This window comes from Miniopterus natalensis, chromosome 4, assembly GCF_054644295.1.
Source record: "Miniopterus natalensis isolate mMinNat1 chromosome 4, mMinNat1.hap1, whole genome shotgun sequence".
Lineage (NCBI taxonomy): Eukaryota > Metazoa > Chordata > Mammalia > Chiroptera > Miniopteridae > Miniopterus > Miniopterus natalensis.
Window position 1 is genome coordinate 50,626,319 of NC_142084.1, and position 24,818 is coordinate 50,651,136.

Consider the following 24,818-nt stretch of genomic DNA (forward strand, 5'->3'; position numbering starts at 1 on the left):
AAGCAGCTAGCTGAGAAATTTATTTACAAATTTCTCAACTCAATGGAATTAAATGCAGATCTATTATCGTAAACTATATTGCCTGGCTATTTCTATATTGTAAGCAATTGCTGCAAAAATAAAACAAAGATTATTGCCTTTGAGCTAGTGATTACCTCAAGGTTGTCTTCATTCTCCAGAGAACTGCAAAACAATGCATTCTTAACCAAAGCATTGGTTATTTCCTGTGGAAAAAAGAATTGAAGTGTGTTATATTTAGAGACACAACACGTTCATTCTTATCAAGCATTTTTTTTTTTTAATGTATAGTTATAGTGCTTTATATCTGCTCATCTTTTAAATTTCAAAACCCATGCCAGGCTTCTCAACACGGCATTCTGGCTTATAATTTTTGCCTGTGATACCCATTATGTGGACATGGGCACCCTCTGACTGCCTTTTACAAAACAGTGCGATTTTCCTGTAAAATGTGTCTTTATGGGTGCAGAACTGGGAATGGCCTGTCGAGGATTTGATTTCTTCCTGCAATTTTCCTTAAACAGTCCCTTCATACCCAGCTACCAGTGTTCCTGTTTTTTGTTCCATGGGTTGTGAATTGTAATCTCTCTCAAAAGTCTCCCTTTCCCAGTATTTACATGCCACGACTTGCTTTGAGAAAGAGACTAGAATCTGCAGGGCTGGGTAGGTGAGGGTGGCTGACTCTGCAGAGCATGGATATTAACATACTCTCTCTTTTCCAGCCAATGAGTGAAATGCTGAGAAGGAAAGAGAATGCTCATAAAGAAGAAAAAGGTACAGAAAAGTCTTATGCAAATGGAAAATGTTGTTTTGAGCCTTCCTACAACTGTTTATTTTATTCTATCCTTCCTGGCCTGCCCCATCCTTCTTGGGATTCCTTACCTAGGGCAATGGTTCTCCCCCTTCAGCATGCATCAGACTACCTGGAGGGCTTGTTGCCAAACAGAACACAATGCGTCTCCTCCAAGAGTTTCTAATCCAGGAGGCCTGGGGTGGGGGTTCATGGATTTGCATTTTAAACAAATTCCCAGGTGAAGCTGGTACTGCTGTTCCAGGACCACACTTTGAGGACCATTGGTCTAGGGATTGCGCTTTATCATCTTCATATGTCATTCGTTTGTTGATTTGTTCATTCATTCATTCATTTATTTAATATTTATTGAGACATTACCGAGCGAAGCAGTGCCTCAGGCGCTGCATACCCCACACAGAACCCAGCTTTAGTGACTGGCATTTAGGGGGTCTTTCATAAATGTTAAGTGGCTATGCAACCTACACTTTTCCTGAGTCTCACCAGCCTATGGGCTCCAAACACTTTTTAGTGGGAGTGACTCATAGTGACTCTTTCTCCTGCATAAAAACAAGACCTCCAGCACCTCTCAAAAGCACTCAGTTGTGTCACAGGGATGCCAGGGCTTGTCATTCATATTCATATGCCACGAGTCTAGTTACCACACACTAGCTTCTCTATGGATATTTTCTGTCTGTGCAGCTACTTAAAGGTAAGTCTCTGCTGAGCCCACCGCGGCTGCTGCTTCCATGGGAACCATGAGATCCACGCCAAGGGTGCTGCCCACCAGTGCTTCCAAAATTGCCAACACTGGGAAGTGATGGGGAGGATGGGATGCTCCCTGGCCCCGCATCACATTTCCTTGTCTGGAAACCAAAGTATGCTGCTGGTGCTTCAGTATCTCACAGAATAATACATGTAAATATGTCCATCGGTGTTTGACTACAGTTATTTCCTGGGGCTTGAATCTATAGGGATGGGGAGGTGAGAATGGGTAGATAGGCAAGGTGTGTGATGTAAACACAGTCTGTTTTTTCTAACCCAGTTTCTCTATCAATTCATAAAACATGCATGTGCAGTTTCTATAACCCAACAACTTGTCAGGTATCCCACCCATGTCTGAATCACAGTGGGGGACAGAACTGAGTCTCAAAACTACTAAATATGAATGAAATACGGCCCCCAAGTTTCTCTCTACCTTCTCTTGGCTTTTGAAGGTGTTTATTTATAACCCCAATGCATTTCTAACGTGCCAGACTTAATCTAGTGTAACCAGGGGCCTTCCTTCCTTTAAATGTACTCTGTAGCCTATTTCTTTTACACAAATTATGCCTTAGGTGAGGAGAGAAGAGAGAATTTGTAGCTCTGCACTAGTTTCCTGCAAGGAGGCTGAGAATCAAGACAGCTTTTTCCAATCTTTACTCCTCTCCACAGGCTGAAAACCACGGATGCCTGGGTTATTCTATCCTAAGCCAAGAAGGGCTTGGGCCAGGTGTCTGTCCTGGCTTCTGTGTGTGTGGTCAGGGAGCGGGGGTGAGAGGTGGAGTACTGAGCCCTTCAGATTCCACAGCTGAAATAGAGAAGTTTTGGTGTCTAGACTGTCCAGAGGCTTTTAGAATAAAAACCCAATGCTTGATTTTCATTCCGTCACCACCAACTCATTTAATCATCAGGAGAAATTGATGGGGTAAGTGGTATTCTTCTTCTGCTCTTGGAGATGGAAATTGAGGATTAGAAAGGTCAGATTACTTGCCACCAGGGACCAGAGTTAGGCAGTGAAGAAGAAAAACTTCAAACCAAGGCTTTTTCCTCTGGAGCCCCTTCTCTAAACATTACAGCCTTTAGTCTGCACTAATCCCTCTCCTGGCCATAAGGGGAGGCCAAGTATTGGTCTTCTGCTAATAGAGGCAAGTTTTGGGTGTGTGTGTGTGTGTGTGTGTGTGTGTGAAGAGGCAGTTAACCAAATTTACTGAGTCATACAATTCTTATCTACTTCCTAAGCATTTCTCCACTTAAAACAATTGCTTTACAAACAGCTAGCAGAGGTCGCTGCTTTTTATAACCTGGTTTCTGCCAAAGACTGACTTTTAATTTTTAAAGAGTCAGGTCATTTATTCTACTCACTATGTGAAAACAATAAGATAGTTATAATCAAACAGCTCTGCCATGGTTTCCTTGCAAGAAGTTAACGTTTACTTTCTAGAAAATAAGTCCGTGCTTAGGAAAGTGTGCCTCAAGAGTTTTGGAGCACAAAGAAAATTGCTTTGATGCTCAAATTCTTAGGAAGTTTATCACAAATCAACAGGTACTTCTAGGCCTCATTCAATATTGGAATTGCTCCCTCTCTTTCCTCCATGTGGCAGAACGTTTACAGAGGAAGAGAGGTCTCAGTTTAAGACTGCTAGAGTAACAGTTTTATTATAATTTTTGACACTTTATCACTTAAACGTTTATTCCTTCCTTCTCTATATATTCCAACTCCTGAATCCCTTTTGCTTTGCAAAACAGATTTTTAGGATTGTACACTGTACTCTGATCTCTTACTCACACTTCACTATCACAAACTTCTTTTCCAGTGGGGAAAACAACCCCGTGCCCTTCCTGCCTTCTGATTCTATTTGCCATAGAAGCCAAAAAAAAAAAAAAAAAAAAAAAATAAGCCTAAGTGAGGCCTGGAGATTCATCAACCCCTGCCTTTGTGCCAGGACAAGCAAACTACCTAAGCCAATTACTAACCAGTTTTTTAAAAAACCTCCAATCAGAGAGAATCCTTGACTTCTTTTTGTGAACTGTTGCTCCATGCAACTGCACACTCCAAAAGTCTTTCCCTATCAATGTGGACCCTTATCTCGCTGTTCTATTTTTTTCCTCATTTGCCTTAACCCTTTCTCACCTTTTTTGAACCTCCAGGACTTCTCAGAAGTGGTGGGAGACAAACGTTCCTCTGTAAAGGGCCGAGCTAGTAAGGTGAGTGGTAGTCCCGGGGAACCCTGGTGCTATAATCCCCAGCTAAGTGGGATGGACTGCGGGGTGGGGTGATAGCATTCCTCATTTTATAAGGTATTTATCCTGCTGTTAAGCAAACACTCTCAATGCTTTTAAACTCCCCGAGACTGACACTTCTGAGTCTGTTTCCAAACAGGACACTAGAGGGCTCCCAGGGGTTAAAAATAAGTAGAAAATAATTTGAATGAATGCTTCTGTACGGCATTTGCTTTTCCGGAATTTAAAATTAGTTTATTTTCTAAACAATTAAAAAATTTTGTTTTTACCTGTCTTAAAATTGGGTTATAAGCAGCCAGTTTACAAGCAACTGGGTTTTTGTTTTGTTTTGTTTTTGCCTTGCAATCAGTAGTTTTTCAGGGGAGCTTTTAAAGCCGAGCTGAAATACTTGAAATGTGGAACACTCTTGACCATGAAATATGTTCTACTTACATGCCTCAGCCTTTCAAAGTTCTTTGCATTAGAGTCAGAGATTGCATTGTTCCTGGAGCCAAGCATGGGGCCAGCTGTGTAAGTAAGGCTGCTCACAGTTTCTTCTCTTTAATAATCTGAACAAATAGATCTAGGAATCCTTTTATTTTCTTTCAGCTGACTTTGGTGGAAAGAAAAGGCATAAAAAGCAGTCAGATTTGTCTGTTGTGTTTCTCTCTGTGTGTGCGACAATAAATGTAACTGCTTTCAAGATATATGGGCATGTATGACTTTATATTATATTAACTGTTAATGTAAGATAATGGAACACATTATGAAGAAAACATTGTACTGTTAGATTAAGAGAATGTATTTTTGAGTGTGAGTGTTAGTTATTTAGTTAACTAATTAGTGCAGGATTTAAAAAATAAATATGGAGTAGCTATAGATTTTTAAAAACCACCTATTATTTATTTTTAATTATTTCTGAATTTCAAAAAGGAAAAGCCGGGATTTATCAAATTTTAATGCTTTTCCTTCAGAATTAAATGACTCCAGCTACATGTTATAAAATATTCTTGGATTTCTGTGGTTTGTTCTCACTAGTTTAAACTGAATACCAAATCTATACATCTATCTTGTTTCTGTTTTTTAAACTTCATTAAAAAACACTCAGGGGGGATAGTAATGAAAGGAAAGAGTTACTTTTTTCGTTCTTCTTGTGGAGGAACTGAACTAGTAAGAGCCTGTGACTCAGTTAACTCTGTGTCCATTCATTCCCAGAAACAAGCCGCACTTCTCCTTGGGGAGGCTGATAGGAGTTTAAGACGCTTGTCGTGGCGAGTGTCACAAACACTGCCAACTCCACTCCCAGCCCTTCGCTTCCATCTCTGCCCTACCCACTGGAGGCCACTTGGACACCTAAGCGGGGGCGACAGCTGAATTCAGGAAACTATGCACCATGTCATCAGGAGACAACCACAGACTTTAAACCCTGTTCAACATGTGGATGCGGCCGAGAAATGACCTGTCCAGGCAAGCCAGGGCAGCTCATGAGCTGGTTCGTCTGCTCCCTGTGCGTCCCGCGGGTGCGTAACCTCTGGAGCAGCCGGCGGCCCAGGACGCGGAGGAACCTGCTGCTGGGCACGGCCTGCGCCATCTACCTGGGCTTCCTGGTGAGCCAGGTGGGGCGCGCGTCGCCCCCGCACCGGCAGGCGCGGGAGAAGGGGGCGCGCCAGAGCCGAGACAGCGCCGAGGGCCCCTACCCTGACTTACCCTTGGACGGTACCCTGGCCCCTCCCGAGCCCCAGGACAATGGAGCCACCCTGCTGCCCAATGTGGTGTACATTACCCTGCGCTCCAAGCGAAGCAAGCCCGCCAATATCCGTGGCACGGTGAGGCCGAAGCGCAGGAAGAAGTTTGCAGGGGCATCCCCGGCCCCGGAGCAGGAGGCCCTGCGCGGACCATCTCTTCAGCCGCGGGGAGCTGCCAGGGCAGCTGATGCCGAAGAGCCTGAGGACATCCAGAGAGGACACCTGGCCAAGGGTGGGGAAAGACCCTGGAGATGGATACCCGGTCCGGGAGCGCAAGTTGGGGGCTCAGATTTCCAGCTGCCCCAGGCGGGGGAGAGCAACATCAGGATCTACAGCGAGCGCGCCCCCTCGTGGCTGAGCAAAGAAGACATCCGCAGGATGCGCCTGCTGGCCGACGGTGCGGTGGCGGGCTTTCAGCCAGTGTCCTCTAAGAACCAAGCGCGCTTGCTGCTGCTGGAGGGGAGCACCGCTGGCCCCGGGCCTGCCTGTGACCGTAGCCCCTGTGGGCTGCTCAAGCAGCCTTTGGACATGAGCGAGGTATTTGCCTTCCACTTGGACAGGATCCTGGGGCTCAACAGGACCCTGCCTTCTGTGAGCAGGCAATCAGAGTTCATCCAAGGTAACAGCTTCACATGCTTCATTTTCTGCAGCTGTTGGGGATTGGGGCTGATTTTCTCTTTTCCCTCACTCTCTTTTTCTAAATGATTTTCTCCACCCACGTTTCACATTTGGACAGCAGCAGCAACAGCAGCAGCGTGTCTTTCCATACGCTTGGCAGTCTTCGTTTTCCCAGCTCTGGGATATGAGCGTTCCAGGGAAATGCTGTACTCAACATGCAGGAGTAAGCCTACACTGTGTCAACTTTGCTCCCCGTTTCCTTTACTGCACTTCCCAGTGGCTTATTAAATCTAATTAAAGCCAATGGCAATTTGCAGGATGAGGAGAGGGAGCCAGGTGGAGGCAAAGAGCTTGCTGTCAGCCATATTATTAGATAGGTTACCATGGAAGTAAGTAAAACTTTGTTCATTTGTTTTTTAAAAGTAAGGGGGAGCCCGGCCGGGCGTGGCTCAGTGGTTGAGCGTCGACCTAGGACCCAGGCGATCGGGGTTCGATTCCCGGTCAGGGCCCATGCCCGGGTTGCGGGCTAGGCAGCCAATCAATGACTCTCTCATCATTGATGTTTCTAGCTCTCTCTCTCTCTCTTCCTCCTTTCCTCTCTCTGAAATCAATAAAGATATGTTTAAAAAAAAAAAGTAAGGGGAAAGTGGGTTATCTTTCTTTAGCAGATAGAATCTTTTTAAGAAGCCCAGAGATAGACCATATTAAATTCAACCCCTTGATTTTTCACAATAGACTTAACCCCTTTGTTTAACAAAGAAAATGAGACAAAAATAGGTGATTTGCTCTATATATATGCTAGTTAGCCGTATAGTTTTTTCAAGTTCATGACTGTGGTTTATTGAGCCTCATTTCCAAGAACCCCTCAGGTGACAAACATTTTGGCAGGTTCTGAGTATGTAGCCAGTCACTTCCATTGCAGGCAAAGGGGCTGCTCTGTGGCCATGCTCTGGCCATATAAAGGATATTCTCTGAGTCCTGAGGCTCTTCCAAGGTTTGAATGCAGAGTTGGATGGTCAGTGGCTTGTGTTTAAAAGTGGAAGAATCCCAGAAGTTGCCACTGTGAATCCATGCTGGCCCAAGAGGCTAAAAAGGACTCTAAAGAGATGGCGATAAACTCAGAGGATTTCCCCTTATTCCCTGTCACCATGAAATTTACTGTTTTAGTGAGATTCCTATGGAGTCTGGACTGGATTGGATTAAAACTCTTGGGAGTGGCAGAGAACTGAACTGATTTCAATGGCTTTAGGATTATAATTTAATTTTAGAACCAGTACTAGTACCAGTGATTTACTTAGAAAGATATGGCATTCCTTACTTATCCTGGTTCATGTCTAAGTGCTTCAGATTCATAGGTATGTTGTAATGTCTCAAGTTCACAAAGCAGTCCACCATGATTATGCTGATGTGAGATAGCCTCTCAAACTTTTAATTGAGTATTGGTAAATGCTAATTCACATTGGGTGTTCACTCTTTAGTAAGCACTATGCTAACTGACCGATATAGCTCATACATGCATTGGCTCATATGGCTCTCACCACAATGCTGTAAGGTGGATACTATTATTATTTCTGTTTAGTCGATGAGAAAATTGAGACTTATTTTGACAAAGTAGTTGACTCCCAAAGCTAATGTTAATTGCTAAGCTAGGTTTCAAGTCTGGGCCCAGCAAACTTTAGAACATAAGCTCTTTTTAAAATATATCTTTATTGATTTCAGAGAGAGGAAAGGAGAGGGAGAGAGAGAGCTAGAAACATCAATGATGAGAGAGTCATTGATCGGCTGCCTAGCCCGCAACCCGGGCATGTGCCCTGACCAGGAATCGAACCCCGATCGCCTGGGTCCTAGGTCGATGCTCAACCGCTGAGCCACGCCCGGCCGGGCTAGAACATAAGCTCTTAATCACTGGGCTTAGGTGACTGTATTACGTATTATTCAAACTGGAACACCTCGGAGTAAGAGAAGGTTTGGGTGGGCACTGAGACAACAGGCGTACACTGAGGCTGTCCTGGGCAAAGCAGGACCTAGGGTCATCCCTGTTATGTTATAATGCCCTTCATTTTTATGTCATCGTAGGAGCCCGAGAAGGTGAACTCTGGAATATATCCTGAGGCACAGCACTCTGATATGTCCTTTGAGCTTCCCTGGGATGTTCCTGGATGGACGTTGAGGGAATAAAGTAGTGGGAGGGACTTGGGCTCTGGAACTGGACTGCTTGTGTTTGAATTTACAAGCCATGTGACCTGGAAATGTTATGGCACCTCAGCCTCCTCAGCTGTAAATGACAATACCTACCTCATGATGTTATTGTTAGCTAATACATAGAAAACACGTGGGACCAGTGCTTGCCACACAGTGAACTTCCAATAAATATTGGCTGTTTCTATTACTACACTAAGTACATGAGGTGCCAGGTTCATCGAGTTACTCACACAGCCTCCAAGCCTCACATAGCACTTCTTTATGTGACAGACTAGGACTAAAACCCAGGTCTCCTGACAACCTAGTTAAACTTTTTGATACCAGAATTTCACTTACATATTTAATTCTCTGTCTGAATATCCAGCATCTTTAGGGATAAAGAAGGCAATTGCATTCAGTTTGAAGGAAGGGTTTATAATCCCAACATAGCCTGGTCCTCTCTCCTTTCAGAAGTAAGTGATGATGGAAAGAAACCAACAAGGTTATATGGATGTGACTCTCGGTGTGATGCATTAAATATCTAAGGTTATATCTCAAACAGGACCCAATCTTTCTTTGTTTTTTCTTTGATACCTTCTCTGATTTAGTTATTTGGAGTTATAAAATAAGGCCAATTTCTTCAAGAGTTTATAAAATTATTTAAATATAGCTATGAGCACTCTGCACAATATAATTCTACTTATGTACACTATTAGACTGATGTAAGTTATATAAATAGATTGGTTCTGGTCATGGTAGGAGATACATAGAGAGTCTTATGTTCTTGTTATCTTTATCCATCCGCCTATTTCTACTCTTTTCCTGACTTGTGTGTTTTTTTTTGTCCTGATTTCCCCAGAAGTGTGTATTTTCCTTCTAGGGACTTCAGTTCTTCTCCTGGTCCAAGCTTTGCCTTATTTTCACCTCCATGTCCACCCAGGGAGGTGGTAGCTCTTATCTAGTTACCCAGCACTTATTTCTGGCTCATTCTATGTCATTGCTTTGTATTATAATTGTTTGATAATCTGTTCCTTTCCACTAGTTTACAGGTTTGTGAAGAGATATTACCTGTCTATCACTGCATTTGTAAATCCTAGTGGAGAGTCTAGCACATAGTAGGTGCTCAATAAATGGTTTTGAATAATGTAGAAATGCATTCTTGGCCTGTTTCACGGACTCTAAACAGTAAATCTATAATTTGCCTTCAGCTTCCAATACACAGGACAAGTGCTACCGATTTTAGTCCTAAGTCCAAGTAGGGATTTCTCCTGGAGGATTTTATTAAGAGCTCATTGTAGAGGTAATAAAAAATGTCTTTGGCAGCCTCTGTATAATGCAAATAACAAGGTTTATAGAGCTTTTTCTTCTAAGGTCCATCAGTATGGTCGGCTGCCCTCACACTATCATGTAATTTGATAATGAGCTTTCTGTGGGCAGAACAATAAGATTTAGTTTAGGTATGTATTTCTCTGGTGATCTAGCTTGGTTGGGAGTAAATCTTTTAATATCTGGGAGAGTGGGTAGCCAGCAAACCCTATAAGTTATCTTCTCTAACTGTTGTTTCTGTACTCTGACTTTTGATTAATGTTTGTGGAAATAAATTCATGCCTAGTACCAAGAACAGAGCTAGTCTGTATTGTTAGTTGAATATAGATATTTGGCTTATCTCAGTTAACCTTTCCAAGAAATCTATGCGGTAGACATTTTTTTTTTTTTTATTATCTGAATTTTAAGATGAAGGAAAATTAATAAGACAGCTGAAGGTCATACAATGAGTTAGTAGTCTAGAAAAAATTCAAACCCTTGTCTGGTAACTTCCAAGGTTTCTTCTTTTCATCAGTCTTCTTTCCTCAACAAATCCTTTAAGGACCTTAAGGTATGTCTTCTTTCGTCATCATCACAAGCTATTACTATATCTAGTTATTTAGTATGCTAGAAACAGATGATTAACTCTCTGTTACACAGATACAGGCATGGGGACCTATTTTTTTCTCAAGAAGACAACAGCCTTGACCATAGCAAGAGTAATATTGATGTTACTATATACCAGGTACTGTTTTAAGTTCTGTGCATTCATTATCTCATAAAAATTTCACAAGGTGGGGCCCTAGCCAGTTTTGCTCGGTGGTTAGAGCGTTGGCCCTCGGATTGAAGGTTCCTGGGTTTGATTTTGGTCTGGGGCACATGCCTCAGTTGTAGGTTTGATCCCTGGCCCTGGTAGGGGTGCATGCGTGCAGGAGGCACCAGTCGATGTCTCTCTCACATCAATGTTCTTTTTCTCTCTCTTTCTCTCCCTTCCACTCTCTCTGAAAAGCAATGGAAAAAATTTCCTCAGGTGAGGATTAAAAAAAAATTCACAAGGTGAGTACACTATGAGAGACATTTTATGGATGTGGAAATTGAGGCCCAGAATAATTGAGTACCTTGATCAAAGTCATATAAATTTTTTGGATTTAAATGGATACATGATATGCAAAGGGAGATGTAAGAAAACCAAATACCATGATTTGAATGTTGTTCCTGCCCCCAGGCTCTCAGATGAAGGTTTCTGTTGATTCATTCCAAAGACAAAAAGTCCCAATTATAAAGCTCATCTTCAGGTTTTTGTTTTTTTTAATTAGTAAAATTGATATGGGCCATCCATTCAGCACAAAGCCATGAGCCCAGGTTAGTCTGGGACAGGTTCTTGATTGTACAACTTCATGAATTTTAGGCGATTCTCCTTGAATATATGTGAAATTAGTGGACTTGCTGGCTTTGTATTATTATACCAGGCCGTTTTCTGACAGGTGTTAGTTACCCCAAAGACAACCCAGAAAATGAGAAGGGCGTGCTTGGGGGAGGGAAGGACATGACGATGTAGGAGCGCCTGCAGTGTCCGCACTACAAATGCAGCAACCATCGGAGCCGCTCTGATCTCTGCGTGTCTGTGCCGGAAACGCAAAGTGATTTGAAATGTAGCATCAAAAAAAATCCATGTTTACACTAATGAAATCAATTGGGAATTTACAAAGACTCCAGTGCCTATACTACATTTGGTGATTTTTATCTGTTAAATCACTTAACACTCCTACACAGCAGATGTTAGTGGTGCTTTAAATATGGGAATCCCTAGGCTCAGCGAGGTTATGAGATTTGCCCAAGGGGACATAACTAGTGGCAGTGGAATGGGAATTTGTACCCAGTTCCGTATGACACTGAAACCTCCTCATGTTTCTTTTCTTCACCATGCCAACATCTCTATTTAATTTCCTTTTTCAGTCCAACAATTTAACATTGATAATATTTGTTAGTGAAGGGAAGTATTGACATACCACTCTGAACATTGCTATAAGGTTTTGTGTTTTGTTTTTAATGCAAGCCAGTGATTTTCTTTGTTTTAACTAGAATAATCACATGCATGCAAATGTAACTGAATATATCAGCATGTTTTCTGCCAAACTATTTTTGCAAAAAAACCATAAATTATTAGAAAGGTCACTGGATACTGTGTGGTGCTGAGACATTCAGATAATTATTTTAACAAAATATTTTAAAATGTTTGTCTAAGACAAGACAAAGCGGATATGTCTATGTGAAAGTCAAGCGCATAAGAAAACCCAGCCACCCTCTGTGATCTTCAATTTAGCAGCTTTGCCAAAGCTGTCCCTAGCAGTTCGCACTGTAATGTGAATGCATCCCAAGGGACACCATTTTGGTAGCATTTAAGCATTGTACTATTTTTCATGCCCAGCATGGAAGATGCATTATGTATGCTTTATTTTTAGGATGCTGCTTTATTGCCACAGAGCTGTCATACTGAATTAAGGCAACCTAGTTCCAGGAATTCTGTATGTCAAGGCTGCTTAGATGACAAACTGCAGGCATCCTACTAACTTCCATTTAAATTCATTGTAGATCCCAAGTTGCTCACTGTTGTCCAACTTGTGTTGCCTCCTCTTATTATAGAGCAGGAGAAATACATTGGGCATTTTCTACTCTCTTTTCGAGTCCATGCGAGGAGCAGTGTGAGTGCTGGCGATGGTATAGTTTCCAGAGCAGAGGCAGGGCAGCTGTGCATTGCATGTTGTTTCAGGCTCTCAGTACTTGGGAGTGCGGGAATCATCTCTTATTTTTAAAAATATGGATTGAAAGCATATTGAGGTTTTTAATCAAAAAAGCCTTAAGGAGATTTCTTTGGCAATCGAACTGAGCTGATCAGCTTAATATTTTCATTCCTCAGCAAACAAAAGTTGTCTGAGCATCTGCTCCAAGCAGCTCTGCTCCAGTGTCTACTTGTTAGCTCACTACATGCTTTCGTAGGCAAAGTAGGGCACCAGGTAACTTTCTCTGCTGTGCCTCTGCAACATGTCCCCTGATCTCACACATGGCTGAGATAGAAGGGACAATGAAACAGGGCTCACAACATAAAAGATGCATGGACCTCAGCCACATGCAAGCTAGTCCCTTCTATAGTGTCACCTTTAGCTTTTCTTCTTTTAAGAAATATTTATTGAGCACCTGCTGTGTGCTAGCCACTCTTTTAGTAAAAAACAAAACAGTCAGGAATCCCTGGTCTATGGATTGACATTTGTGGGCCATGTGAAAATTCAGTGGCCTGGAGGAAATCTCTTTTTGCCACTGATTTCAAGATGCACTCAACACCACACTGATCTCAAGATCATGACCTTTCCATTAGGACTGAATCTGCTGCTGTCTCTGTCCCTGAGGACAACATAGGTGCGGAAGGACTAGACAGCACCCCCCCGACGCACGCAACACCTCAGTTAATGGGCAAATATTGGCGTTTCCCTTGAATTCAGTCGTAATCGATACCATTTCATTTCAGTGCGTGAGGCACTGTTTAAGCATGCGGAAGAAGCTGTATAGTTTTATTCAAATAGCTTGTCGTTAAGAGCATGGACAGGTGTACTAGTTTCCTAGGCCTGCCATTACAAATACCACAGATTGAGTAGCTTAAACAACAGGAATTTATTTTCTCATGGTTCTGGAAGATGGAAGTTCAAGATCAAGGTGTCAATATGTTGGATTTCTCTTGAGGCCTCTCTCCTTGGCTTGTAGATGGCCACCTGGTTGCTGTGTCCTCACATGGCCTTTCCTCTGTGTCTGGATGTTCTAATCTCCTCTTCTTATAAGGGTAACAGTCAATTTGGATGAAGGCCTACCATAATGGCTTAATTTTTAACTTAATTACCCCTTTAAAGGACCTATCTCCAAATACAATCACATTCTGAGGTACTGTGGGTTAGAGCTTCAACATGTAAATTTTGAGGGGACACAATTCAGGCCATAAAAACTGGCAATCTAGACTTCTTGAGTTTGAATCCTGGTCCTAGCACTTGATAGCTATGTGACCTAGGACAATTAACTTAATTTCCTTGTACCTTGTTTCTTCATTAGGATAATAGGGCTGATGATAACGAAAATAATGATGATGATAACAGTGCTTATCTCATGGAGGGGTTGTGAAAATCAAGTGAGCTGTTAGGTATAAAATATTTATAACAGTACCTAGTACATAGTAACACTCAGCAGATGTTACCTTTTACTTTCATCCAGTTTCTAAGCTGATTCAGCTCTTTGTGACGTGTTTCCTTAGATTTTCTTAGTTTGTTTATCTAGATTGATGTTTACTTGAACTAAATAAACAGACGCCTGAAATGGTCACTTACAGAAAGTGCTTGGAGTTGATAGTGGATAATGGCAAGATCTCATCTGTGGAGTGCCAGGCACTTTACATTCATTATCTCGCTAAATTGTACAGCAGCCCCTTAATCAGATTTTCTTGGACAGATTTTCTGTGGGGAAAATAAAGCTCAGAGAATAACATATGTCCTCTAAAGGCCCACAGGTTGTGTGTAGTGGGGCTGGGATGTGTATGGACTGGAAGGACCCCATAGCCTTGTCCTCACCACTGGGTGCACTGTCTGCCATTAACCCTTCACTTGCCTGGAAGCTTCCCGTGCCCGTGGCCTGGGGCTTTCCCAGTTCATCACACATCAGATTGTAACCTGCTTTCCCCACTGCCTTTTGGTCTTATTTTGAATGTGGCAGTGATGCCTTAACTGTTTCCCTTCTCGTGACAGTGTTCTCGTCATGCATCGTTCCAGTGTCTCATGGAATATAGAGACATGGGAGTGGACTGTTGAGCACAAGCTGGGTAGAATGAGGGCGTGGAAACCTCCGCACCCCCCACCTCCATGTCTCAAGTTTCTCTCTAACCCTTCTCAATTCGTTTAGAGTAAGGACAGTGAAATCCCTGCTTACTAGGATGTCACACCAACCAAACTTTTATTCAGGGCGCATCGACTATTCCTTAGAAACCAAGGGCTATAGATGAAAATCAGGGGATTCTGAAAAATCCATTCATTCATTAATCACAGCTTCGGTTTAGTCGTTAAGTTAGGAGTTGGAGATCCAAAGATGATTAAAAAAACGGCCTGTGTTTTCACAGAGCTCTCAGCTTGGAGGGCAGGAGACAGCTGAGCAAACCCAGTGTGCAGAAGGGTATGATAGGGACCCCTGTGCAGATATCTTTAGGGGGCCCGCAGGCACAGAGAGGGGGAATTTAGCCGTGTGTGTGTGTGTGTGTGTGTGTGTGCAGGGGGGTAGGTGGAGGAATGTAAAAACTTCTAGAAGAGGTAATGTCAGAACTGGTTCTTAAAAACAGTCACTGTGGGTGGAGTGAGATGGAATGGGTGTAGAAGGGATAAAAAAATAGATGCGTAAAAAATTTGTGAAAAGGCAGAGTGTGCTTAGGAAACTGCAAATAGTTCTGTGAAAAGGAGATTAGGTTTGTGGGGCTTTGTGGGCAAGGATGGGGTAAGATAAAGCTGTGGAGAGTGGGTGGGTTTTCTGTCACATAAGGACATAGACATTATCTTGCTGATGTTGGGGAGTTATTGAAGGGTTTTTAAGACGAGTATTGATGTAATGAGCTTTGCACTGTATGAAGGTCACTCTGGTCAGGAATTCACGGTTCCTTTATCTACATTAATAAACACTGAATTGCCCCGGACAGGGTCACCCTGATGTGACCAACGCTTCATTCCCAAAAATATGTTTGTTTGTGGAGCCTGGCGTAATGACCACATCATCACCACCCTCTGAAGTCAAGTTTGATTCCTGTTTTTTAAAGTGGAATATTGAGACAGGAAGCGTCTGGGAGTTTCCATTTACAGAGGAGAAGTCCAGGGCAGACCTAGAAAGCAGAAGTTCCTGTCATTGGTCAAAAGTCCAGAGCAAAGAAGGACACTGCTTTTATGTTAGAACTGATGATTTAGATTCTTTAAGTACTGTGTGATGGAGGAAGTCACAAGACATTCTCCTTGCCCACTTCCTTAGCTAACTCTTGAGGAAATGTGGAGATTATTTTAACTCAGTCCAACCTAGAGAAAACAAGTTATGAAGTGAAAAACAATTAGATAAGTAAATATAGTTATATATTTTTTTGTTTGAACAAAGGTATTCTAAATCACTCAGGAATGTATTTCTAAGACAAGTCCCTGTATCCAGAACTTGGCTGGCTGTATAGAATCTACCCATGTAAAATCTGTGGAATTCTGCCTCTTTGCCACCTATTGCCTTTTTTAAGTCATAAAATTTGAACATAGGTTTGGCTCTTGTCAATATTGGACAGTGCTGTATTTTCAGTATTCCACTGGATTGTCACACAGCCCTGCCAGACAGGCTTCTTTGCATCTCAGGGAACTCAGAGCCTCAGTCAGGGTGGCTGAAGAACTTGGCTCAAGGCCTTTGGAGACCAGTGATGGAGTCAAGAAGAGAGTCAGCACCCTGACTGCTTTTTCTACCCCATACTCTCAGCTCCTTTTCAGCAATGGTCCTCCTTAGTAACTGTGGCATTTCAATACATTGCTATTCTGGGGCACAGCATTTCTTCATTTCTTGGCTTTACACTGAGAGCTCAGTCTTTATTTTAGTCCTTCACTTGTTCCCTTCAAAACACTCATTAAACTGTCAAACAGTTCATTTGATCATGATATGCATGTGCTCTTATCTGTTTCTACTAAACTCTAAACTCTCAAAGGCCCAGGCTTCCATTCTTGGTATGCCTCACCCTGAATTCTTTTTATCTGAAACATAGGAGCCAGTAGGTCCATATGAGGACAATTAAGGGACAATTGTAAATACTTTTTTTTAAAATAAGTGAGTTAGCTATATTGAAAACCCTGACCAGAAGTAAAATTTCACCTAATCTTTCAAATTCCCACCTCCCTCCAGGCTGTTATAGAATCTTGAATTCCTATTTTGCCAGGGCTCACATTGACCAATTTGTTTACATTCAACAACTCTACGCCAAGAGATCTGACCTTCTTTTTCCCTTCAGTTCAATACTTCTAATTGCCAAAACTCTATTGCTGAAAAATAGAGCAGATAGTATTTAAGGGATGGCTAACAACTAGACACCTGCTGTGCTATCATTTGAGTTGCATCAACATCAACAATTGCCTCTATCAGTTAGAGACCTGCAGTGTTGAGGTTTTCCTGCAATGCGCTGGACAGTCGCAATGGAACCCGACAGAATTTATTCCCTGTAACAAAGATGAGCCTCACATTTGACTGGACCTTGTTTCCTTTAGTGGCTTTTGTAGAGTTGTTTTTAATGAAGGGCTCTGAGCTGGACTGTGCACAAGGAGTCTTGGAGCTTGGCCCATGTGATAGAAAAGACTTTTTGATTTCAGTGCTCAGGCCATTTTTTACTTATTTTTGCTCAGTGACAAACACAGACAGACATTCACAAGTCTTTCCAACATGCTTAGCATCCACATACAGTTCAACAAAGCCAGTCAGCCAATGTTCAAAGTGAAGCACATTTCATAGAAGGCAAAGATTGTGTATAGCGTTCATTCTCAGTGAATTTTCACATTTATCTTCTCAAAAGAATGTCTTCTTTGTGCTTTTGAGTAAAGAACAACTTGAGAGAACATTAGAATTCAGGGAAAATATTCAGATTTTGGAAGGGGAAAAAAGCTTTACTGGCAGTCTCATTTTTAACAACAGTTGTATCACCTTTAATTCACTTGAATACCCGCATATCTTTTAAAACCTGCTTTCTCACCACGCTGACAGTTAGATTTTTATCTCTTCACTGTTAATATTTCTCTAGAGAGTACATTACTGCATCATTTTGACAAACTTGAATGCGAAGAGATGAATGTTCCTCATCTCTGAAAAATTTCAGGGCAAGTTGCTTTAACCAGCTTCCTGTTTTCAGAGGCTATTTTTCTGCCATCCCTTCAGATCTATCAAAGCTCAGTTAATTCTTTGAGCAGCCACATTTTATAAAAAGTGGAATGCTCACAGTAGTACTCATAGCTCTGAGGTCTGGAGCCATGCTGACTACTGTTATGATCTCGAGGACCATCTGTGCTGATGCAGAGCAAGACCTGTTGTCACAAGGCCCCACAGCCACCCACTGCTCGGCATGCAGAGTGATGCTCACCTGCTATTCTCTTGCTTTCTGGAAATCCCCTTTTCCTGAGGCCTCTGGTTTCCAGCTGAGCGGGATGGAATGTCTTCATGTGATAGCATTCAAAATATTTTGCTGAGGGAACATGGACGGGTGTAGAGGAAAACAGATTAATGGGAAATCAAATATTCCTATCAGCTGAAAGCTCCCTTTGGCAGTTAGAGAGCAACTTTTAAATGATAGTATAGAAAATGTACCATCCAAAAAAATCTGATGATCTGAAGTAGAGAAGTGGTAAACAAAATACGATGTACTCGTAGACTAGGTCATGGGGTTGATACACTACACTCTGCAGGACAAAGAGGCCTCACTGCCTATTTTTGTGCAGCCTGTAAACTATAAGTGGTTTCTACAATTTTAAATGGTTGGAAAAAAAAGAATAATAATATTACTATGACACTTGAAATAAAGTTTTATTGGAGCAGAGTCAAGACAATTTATTGATATAGCATCTTCGTTTGTTTTCATGCTAAAACAGTTGAGCACTTGCATAGTTCAGTAATTTCAATGGAGACCATGTGGCCCTAAAAGACTCAAATATTTACTATTTGCCCTTAACCAAGTTTGTTGACCATTGGGTTAGATTACTACTGTACCATCGTTAAAGTGACTCATTTAAAAGTATTTCATTATAAGAGAAATGATTGTGATATAATATTTAGTGAATTAATTACATAAACTGTATATAAAAGATGATCCCAGATAGTTTATTTTCTTAGCATAATTTTCGTCTCTTTCCTCCAGTGGAAATTTTGTAAGCTTTATGAAACAAAAAAAGCGTGAATTAATTCAAGTCTAGAATAGTGCTTGCTACATAGTAGATGCTCGATAAACAAATAAAGGCCGGTTGAAGACTGATGAATTATGTAATTGTACAATATATGTATGTAATAATAATCATAGAGAAACCTTTCTGAGATGTGCAAATATGTTACGTGCCAGGTTGAGAATTTTAAGTATGTGAACCCCTTTAGTCCAACAAAGTCCTTTTGGAAGGTACATTATCACCCTCATTTTACAGAAGAAAAGCACAAGGAGAGGTTGCATGACTTGTCTAATGTTACAAAGCTAAGACGTAATGTGACCAAAATTGAAAAGGTCTGTTGGATTCCAGAGTCTGTGCTCAAACCATAAGCCATACTACTTAAATTTCTAAAAACAAATTTAATTTTCTTACCTGTCTTTCAGGTGAGAAAGGGGTGGGAAAATATCAGAGGTAAATATCCAAATCATAAAACCAATGACTAGGATAGGAGATTATAGATGATTTTTGTTTTCTTAGCTATACATTTTAATGTTTTTCCATGTTTCTTAAAATGAGTGGATTTACTTTTAATTGCTTTTAAAATAAGAAACAAATGTTTCTAAAGGAAAGGAAAGACAGCTCAGAAGGTTGTTAACCATTTCCATTGTTTATGTAGATCCTTTCCTTGTTTCTCTGAGGAATCCGGGCTGGCCTGTCTGTCTTGAGTTGATTTGTGGTGTGAAGCTTCAGTATTAGGTTTCAACTCCCTTTGAACACTTCCTAGCACTGGGAATGCAAAGTGCTATCTGTGTATCACTTTGGTCCAAAGACGACGACCCATAGAACTTCTTGGTGTTTATCTTTAGAAGTCTGAAGTACCCATGTCTTTGAAAGCTGTGTTGTGTCTTCTGCTCGCGTTTGGTTACGTTGGTCTATATGTATCTCCCATTGCATAATGGATGGCTTTTGCCTGGAATATATTACTATTATTTTAAAAATTGGCAAAATATTCAGAGTACACACATTTAAAATTATATTTATATTATATCTAAGAAGATAATTAGGTCCCAGTTGCCCCCATATCATTTAACAAAGTAAAAAGAAATAAAAAGGAGAGTGATAATGTTAAAAATGAAGTTCTTTACTTATGGTTCATGTTTTTTCTCTCTGCTGTTCTCTTAATTGTATGCCAATGACTGTGGCATATTTTCCACAATCTAAAGGACTTTTCACATGCCTTGGCCTAAATTTCAAGGCTAAGAAGAGAAAGACTTTTTTTAAAAAACAAAACAAAACTGGAATATAGGTGATTAGAATGATTAAGCGAATACTGTTAAAATTATTGAGGTCACTGTAACCCCAAATTCAAGGGTGGTTAGAGAAGATGACTGTTTCCTGTATTTAAGACCAGAGATAAAAACTCTACAAGAAGCAGGCAGGCAAGGTGGGAAAACGAAAGTCTTTAACAAAAAGGAAAACAGTTATATTTTGAGAACTACATAGGTTGTTTAAAAGGGCTTTTAAAAATTCCTGTGATGTGTCTAGACATTCCAGTCATAATTTCAGAGGCTTCTGTTGTCCAGGCCTGTTAAGAGTGAGTTAAGGGATTGTTGTTTTTTCCAGATCTTGGTGACTTTTTTTTGTTTTTTGTTTTCCAAGAGCGTCATTCTGATTTCTGAATTATAAGCAAAGCTGCTCAATGTCATCTCTTAGTGACTTTATTTAGCAGAAATGGGGCCTTGGGAGTGATGTCATTGGTTTTAAGCCTGAAGTGTCATTCAGTGGATGCCATCGTGGTCTTCTCTGTTTATGGTGGCTTCAGTCAGGCTTGTCATTTTTATGCAGTTTAACAATGACATTTCTAAACTACTAAGAGTGAGACAAAAACAATTCGAGTGACAGGTATTTTGAAAAATCATCTGTACACATCACATGCAGTTGAAGAAATGACATTTGCTTAAATACACTTTGTGAGGTTATATGTGAGTAAATGACCTATTACCAAGAGCGCTGATGTTTCTATCAACAAACAAAAAACCACACTCTTGCTTATTTCTCTTTGGAGATTGTAGTGACTGGTGTGAACCATACAATTTCACTTTTAAATTTGCGACTTCTAAAGATTCTTTTTCTTCCTGACATCAAAATGCAGCCTCAGAAAATCAGACAGTATTACAAATAGAGAGCTGCTCCACTCAGACATTGAATAGACAATTATAAGTGTCTGGATTCTTTCCTTTTTTGTGGCGGCTACTTTTAGATGTGGAATAAAACCACATTAACCAGAGAACGTTGTTATTGGTGGTTAGTGGCCAATTGTTGCCACATCTATAAAATATCTTGCTAAAATTTTTTTTATTGTCTAACAATACCTTTCTATTTTATAAGACTTCTCTCAGGAAGTACTCTTGAGGTATAAAATATTAAAACCTCAGAAGACAAAAGGATGATAACATATTACCTAATCAAGCTCTTACATTTGACAGGTGAGAGCATGAAGCTGTGAAAGTGGGTGACCACCCAAGGGTACACACTGAGCAGCAGGATGCTAAAAGCATGTTTGTTTTTCGAATTCCCTAGATGGCCGCCCATGTCCTGTCATACTCTGGGATTCATCTTTATCTCCAACAAGTAATGAGACCCACTCTTCTGTTAAGCTCACCTGGGGAAACTACCAGCAGTTGCTAAAGCAGAAGTGCTGGCAGAATGGCCGAGCACCCAGACCTGAATGGGGCTGTACTGAAGTACATCACCATGAGTGGTCCAAGATGGCCCTCTTTGATTTTCTGTTACAGGTAAGTTCATCAAATCAAGTAAGTGGTTTTCTAAGATGAACCCTGAGTTATATAAGTCTGACACTAGGAATTTGCTGCACCTTGAGTTTTTATGAAGCCAGACTTTAAGTTCTACAATGCTATATTTGGCAAGTATAGTACCACATGACACAATCTTATGTCCTTTAGGGAAATATTTAGAAATATCCCTCAGCTCTTTTACTAATTTCTGAGGAAGCAATTCTTCAGTATTTCAATCTTGCAATAGATGTACTCACCGTAGATACATTTTGTTGAGAGAACCCATCAACAGTTCTTCAAGGTGGATAGTCTTACCCCATATAGGAAGTGAGTAAATTGATAAGGTGAAGTAACTAATGCAAGTTCTTAAAACTACTGAAAGCTGGAGCTGAGATTCCCTGGTATCTGTCAAAGGTAAAAGTTTGTCTTCTTTCCCTCATTCCTCACTGTGTTTCAGTGGTCACATGGCCACACAGCTTACAACCACCACTTCCCTTGTTTTCCTTCCAGTGATTTTTTGCAAGTGTCTTATTAAGAGTAGACACTGGAGAATAATAAATATTGATCATCTACGTAATTGAGTGCCTCGACATTTTATAGGTTTCTTATAACTCTTAACTCCTTTTGATAAAGATCCCATGACTTGGTCCACCCCCTCATTCCGATTTCTGCTTTTTCCTGTCTCCATTAAAAAACAACAACACTGATTTTCTGTTGTGTTGTTAATTAGTATTTCGTGGAAATTTAAGACTATCTTAGACATTTGCAAAACATTCTCCTTTTGTGTGTGTGACATTTCAGGAAGGAACTAAAGAGAGAGAAAAACGTAGGAAGAAAACAAATTTAGTTCAGAGTCACAGTCTAGGGATTCGAAACTTTCAAGGAGAGAATGACTTATGGTGTCAGTGCCGCAGAGCCACCAGAGAGAGCGGAGCTGGAAAGCATGACATTTGGTTTGGCAAGGAGGCAGTCAAGTCACCAGATACTGCTGAAGGGTCCAGCTGCAAGGCTCAGGCTGGCTCTAAGCACCCTCTCCATTTTACAGGTAGGGAAGCCGAGGCATAAAGGGGTTAAAGAACTGTGACAGGCCTGAGATCTTACCCGTCTTGCAGGCTAACAAGTCAGCCGGCCCCATGTTCATGGATGCTAGCAGAAACAAAAGACTCCCGAGCCAAACCCAAGTGACCTCATTACTCACGGCATGAGCTTCATGGTCCGTTGCCCCTCAAGTGCCGTTGGGGTGATACAAAGTGGCCCTGGTGAATGCTGCATATAGTGGGGCTGTGTCACTGCTGAGAGCTCTAAGTTTAGGAAACCCCCAATCTTATAGGAGGCCGCTAGCAAACCTGCTTAAAACCTGCCCCAGTGGGAGACAGTATCTTTATTGTCTTGGTCAGGAAACAAACCTGTTTCCCATCCTAGGGGAGATACTCTTTGTGTTTTCCAAGGCTGTTTGCTATACTAACATACTTGTAGAGATAGTGCAGAGTAAAACCTGGTATAAGGTGTACAGAAATACCATGGAGAATTTTCTCTCAACAGTTACCTAACTTGCTTGGTGTTAAATAGTAAGTAAGTTCCCAAATAGAGATTTCAGCAGGTTTGACTAGCTCTAGGTTTTGTATTTTTAACCACTATTGTAATAACAACTGCCAAATTATTCTTTGGTTAACAGAAGAAGTCAGTGTGATAAAAATGTATTAGCAATAAAGAATGAATGAAGAGTTCTAGGGTTAAGTTGGAAAAGGCAGTCACGATGTGGCCAGATGTTTGGGGAGTGGGCAGTATGGATGTTAAAGTTCTAAAGATGACGACTAGGGAGGGGAAAGCTATGCACCTGGTGGTGACGTCCATGAGAAAGGGATGACCTTGAGGTTTGTAGCTGTTGAACGTAAGAGCTAACCTATGCTGAATAGAAGGCAAACCCTTTTAGAAGTTGTCTCTAGTGATATTTGTTTTAATTCTGGGATCTTCAACTAAATCTCCTCCTACCCTTTGTCTTTATCATTGAGGAAAGCTACAAATATCATTCAGCCAATGAATATGTATTTATTCATATTCAACAGCTACTGTGCATTATACTACAGAAAACAACCACGGGGGCAGCAAAGCAGTATAAGACTGTATCCCCACTGCCCCACTCCAAGTTTGATTTAAAAAAAATATATTTAGTTTGAAAAATATGGTGCATAAAACAAAAATATAGATTCATGTAAGAATGGCTGGCTGAAATAATATGTTCTTACTGTTATGCGGTCAAAAGAAGGAGAGCATTTGCCATAAGATAGTGAAGGAGGGAGAGTTTGAGTGGCACTGTAGACTGCAAAGGAAGAGAGGGCAGGCAGAACGTGAGGAGGGACACGGGAATGGCAATATTCATATGATTTTTAGGGCATCCTAAATATACCATTTGCCTTAAGCAGTTATTTAGGGGAACAGTGATGCATTCTGCCTGAAAGAGATATAATAGCTCATGGATATAAGAGAGCTGTTTTCACAAGATGCGTGTTCATTTTGTAACTCTCCGTTCATTACCCTGGCTGAGCAGGAACAGGTTCCAGGTGAGCCAGTCTCCTTCTGAGCACATCTGCAGCTTCTATCATCATTGTGGGCTTGAGGACACATATGGGCACATGAGTTATTATTATAAATTTTCAACAAAGATAGATGCATATTTCAAATTCTTCAACTGATACTATTAATAATCTAACAATCATATAACACTTACTATGTTCCTGGCACTGCCCTAAGCACTTGATACTAAGCACTAAGATATTAACTTATTTAATCTGCATGTCAACCCCATGAAGTAGACACTATTATTAGTCTTATTTTAGATTCGAGGAAATGTAGGCAAAGAGAAATGAAGTAACTTGGGCAGAGTCACATCGCTGGTATGCAGTAGAACTTAGAGTCAAACGCAGGAGTTCTGGCTTGAGAGACAAACTTCTGAACATCTCTCTATTCATTTTATGGGGGAGGTACCCTTATCATCTACTTTTCCAAGTCAAAAATTTGGAAGTTACCTAGGTGCTTTGTGATCTATACTCACACATCCATTTAGTGGTATCCTTGGTGTCACCCAAATCTACCTTTTAGGCATAGTTTATGTTTTATCTTAGGCCAGGCTTTGTCATTTGTTGCTTGGATGACCCTCCAATCCGTGCACACTCTATGAGCCAAGGTCACCTTTGGCTTGAGATATTGGACGTCAGGCTGTTGCTACCTCTGTAGGAACTGATTCTGTTGCGAGGCCAGTTCTTTTTGTAGTCGACCCTCTTGTCCCTTCTACCCGGAGAAGGGTTGGGGGTGGGAGTGAAAACTTTCTCGATCTTGATCATCTATGAGGATGAGATCTCTGCAAGACTTTACTGAACCTGTTGAAGTTATGATACCAAGATTAGAGTTCCTAATTTTGGCTCTGGTTAAAAAACACTGAATCTAATTGCCAGAA

At 41.1% G+C, this 24,818-nt stretch overlaps 2 protein-coding genes across 3 annotated transcripts in view; one reads left to right on the forward strand and one right to left on the reverse strand.

Moving 5' to 3' along the window:
• Positions 1 to 6,240, reverse strand: part of TMEM144 (transmembrane protein 144) — a 63,173-nt gene extending 56,933 nt beyond the window's left edge. The window contains exons 1-2 of the mRNA XM_087816534.1: positions 5,574 to 6,240; positions 156 to 224 (exon numbers count right to left, since the gene is read on the reverse strand). The gene's annotated coding sequence lies outside the window, so the exon portion shown is untranslated. The remainder of the gene's footprint in view (positions 1 to 155; positions 225 to 5,573) is intronic.
• Positions 3,643 to 24,818, forward strand: part of GASK1B (golgi associated kinase 1B) — a 43,194-nt gene continuing 22,018 nt past the window's right edge. Inside the window, exons 1-3 of one of the 2 annotated variants that reach the window (XM_016200329.2) lie at positions 3,643 to 3,775; positions 5,006 to 6,154; positions 21,150 to 21,364. In XM_016200329.2, the coding sequence (XP_016055815.2) occupies positions 5,245 to 6,154; positions 21,150 to 21,364 (1,125 nt within the window). In that variant the 5' untranslated portion in view covers positions 3,643 to 3,775; positions 5,006 to 5,244. Of the gene's footprint in view, positions 3,776 to 4,059; positions 4,322 to 5,005; positions 6,155 to 21,149; positions 21,365 to 24,818 lie in introns of those variants that run through there. The other variant, XM_016200330.2, reaches the window with a different exon arrangement.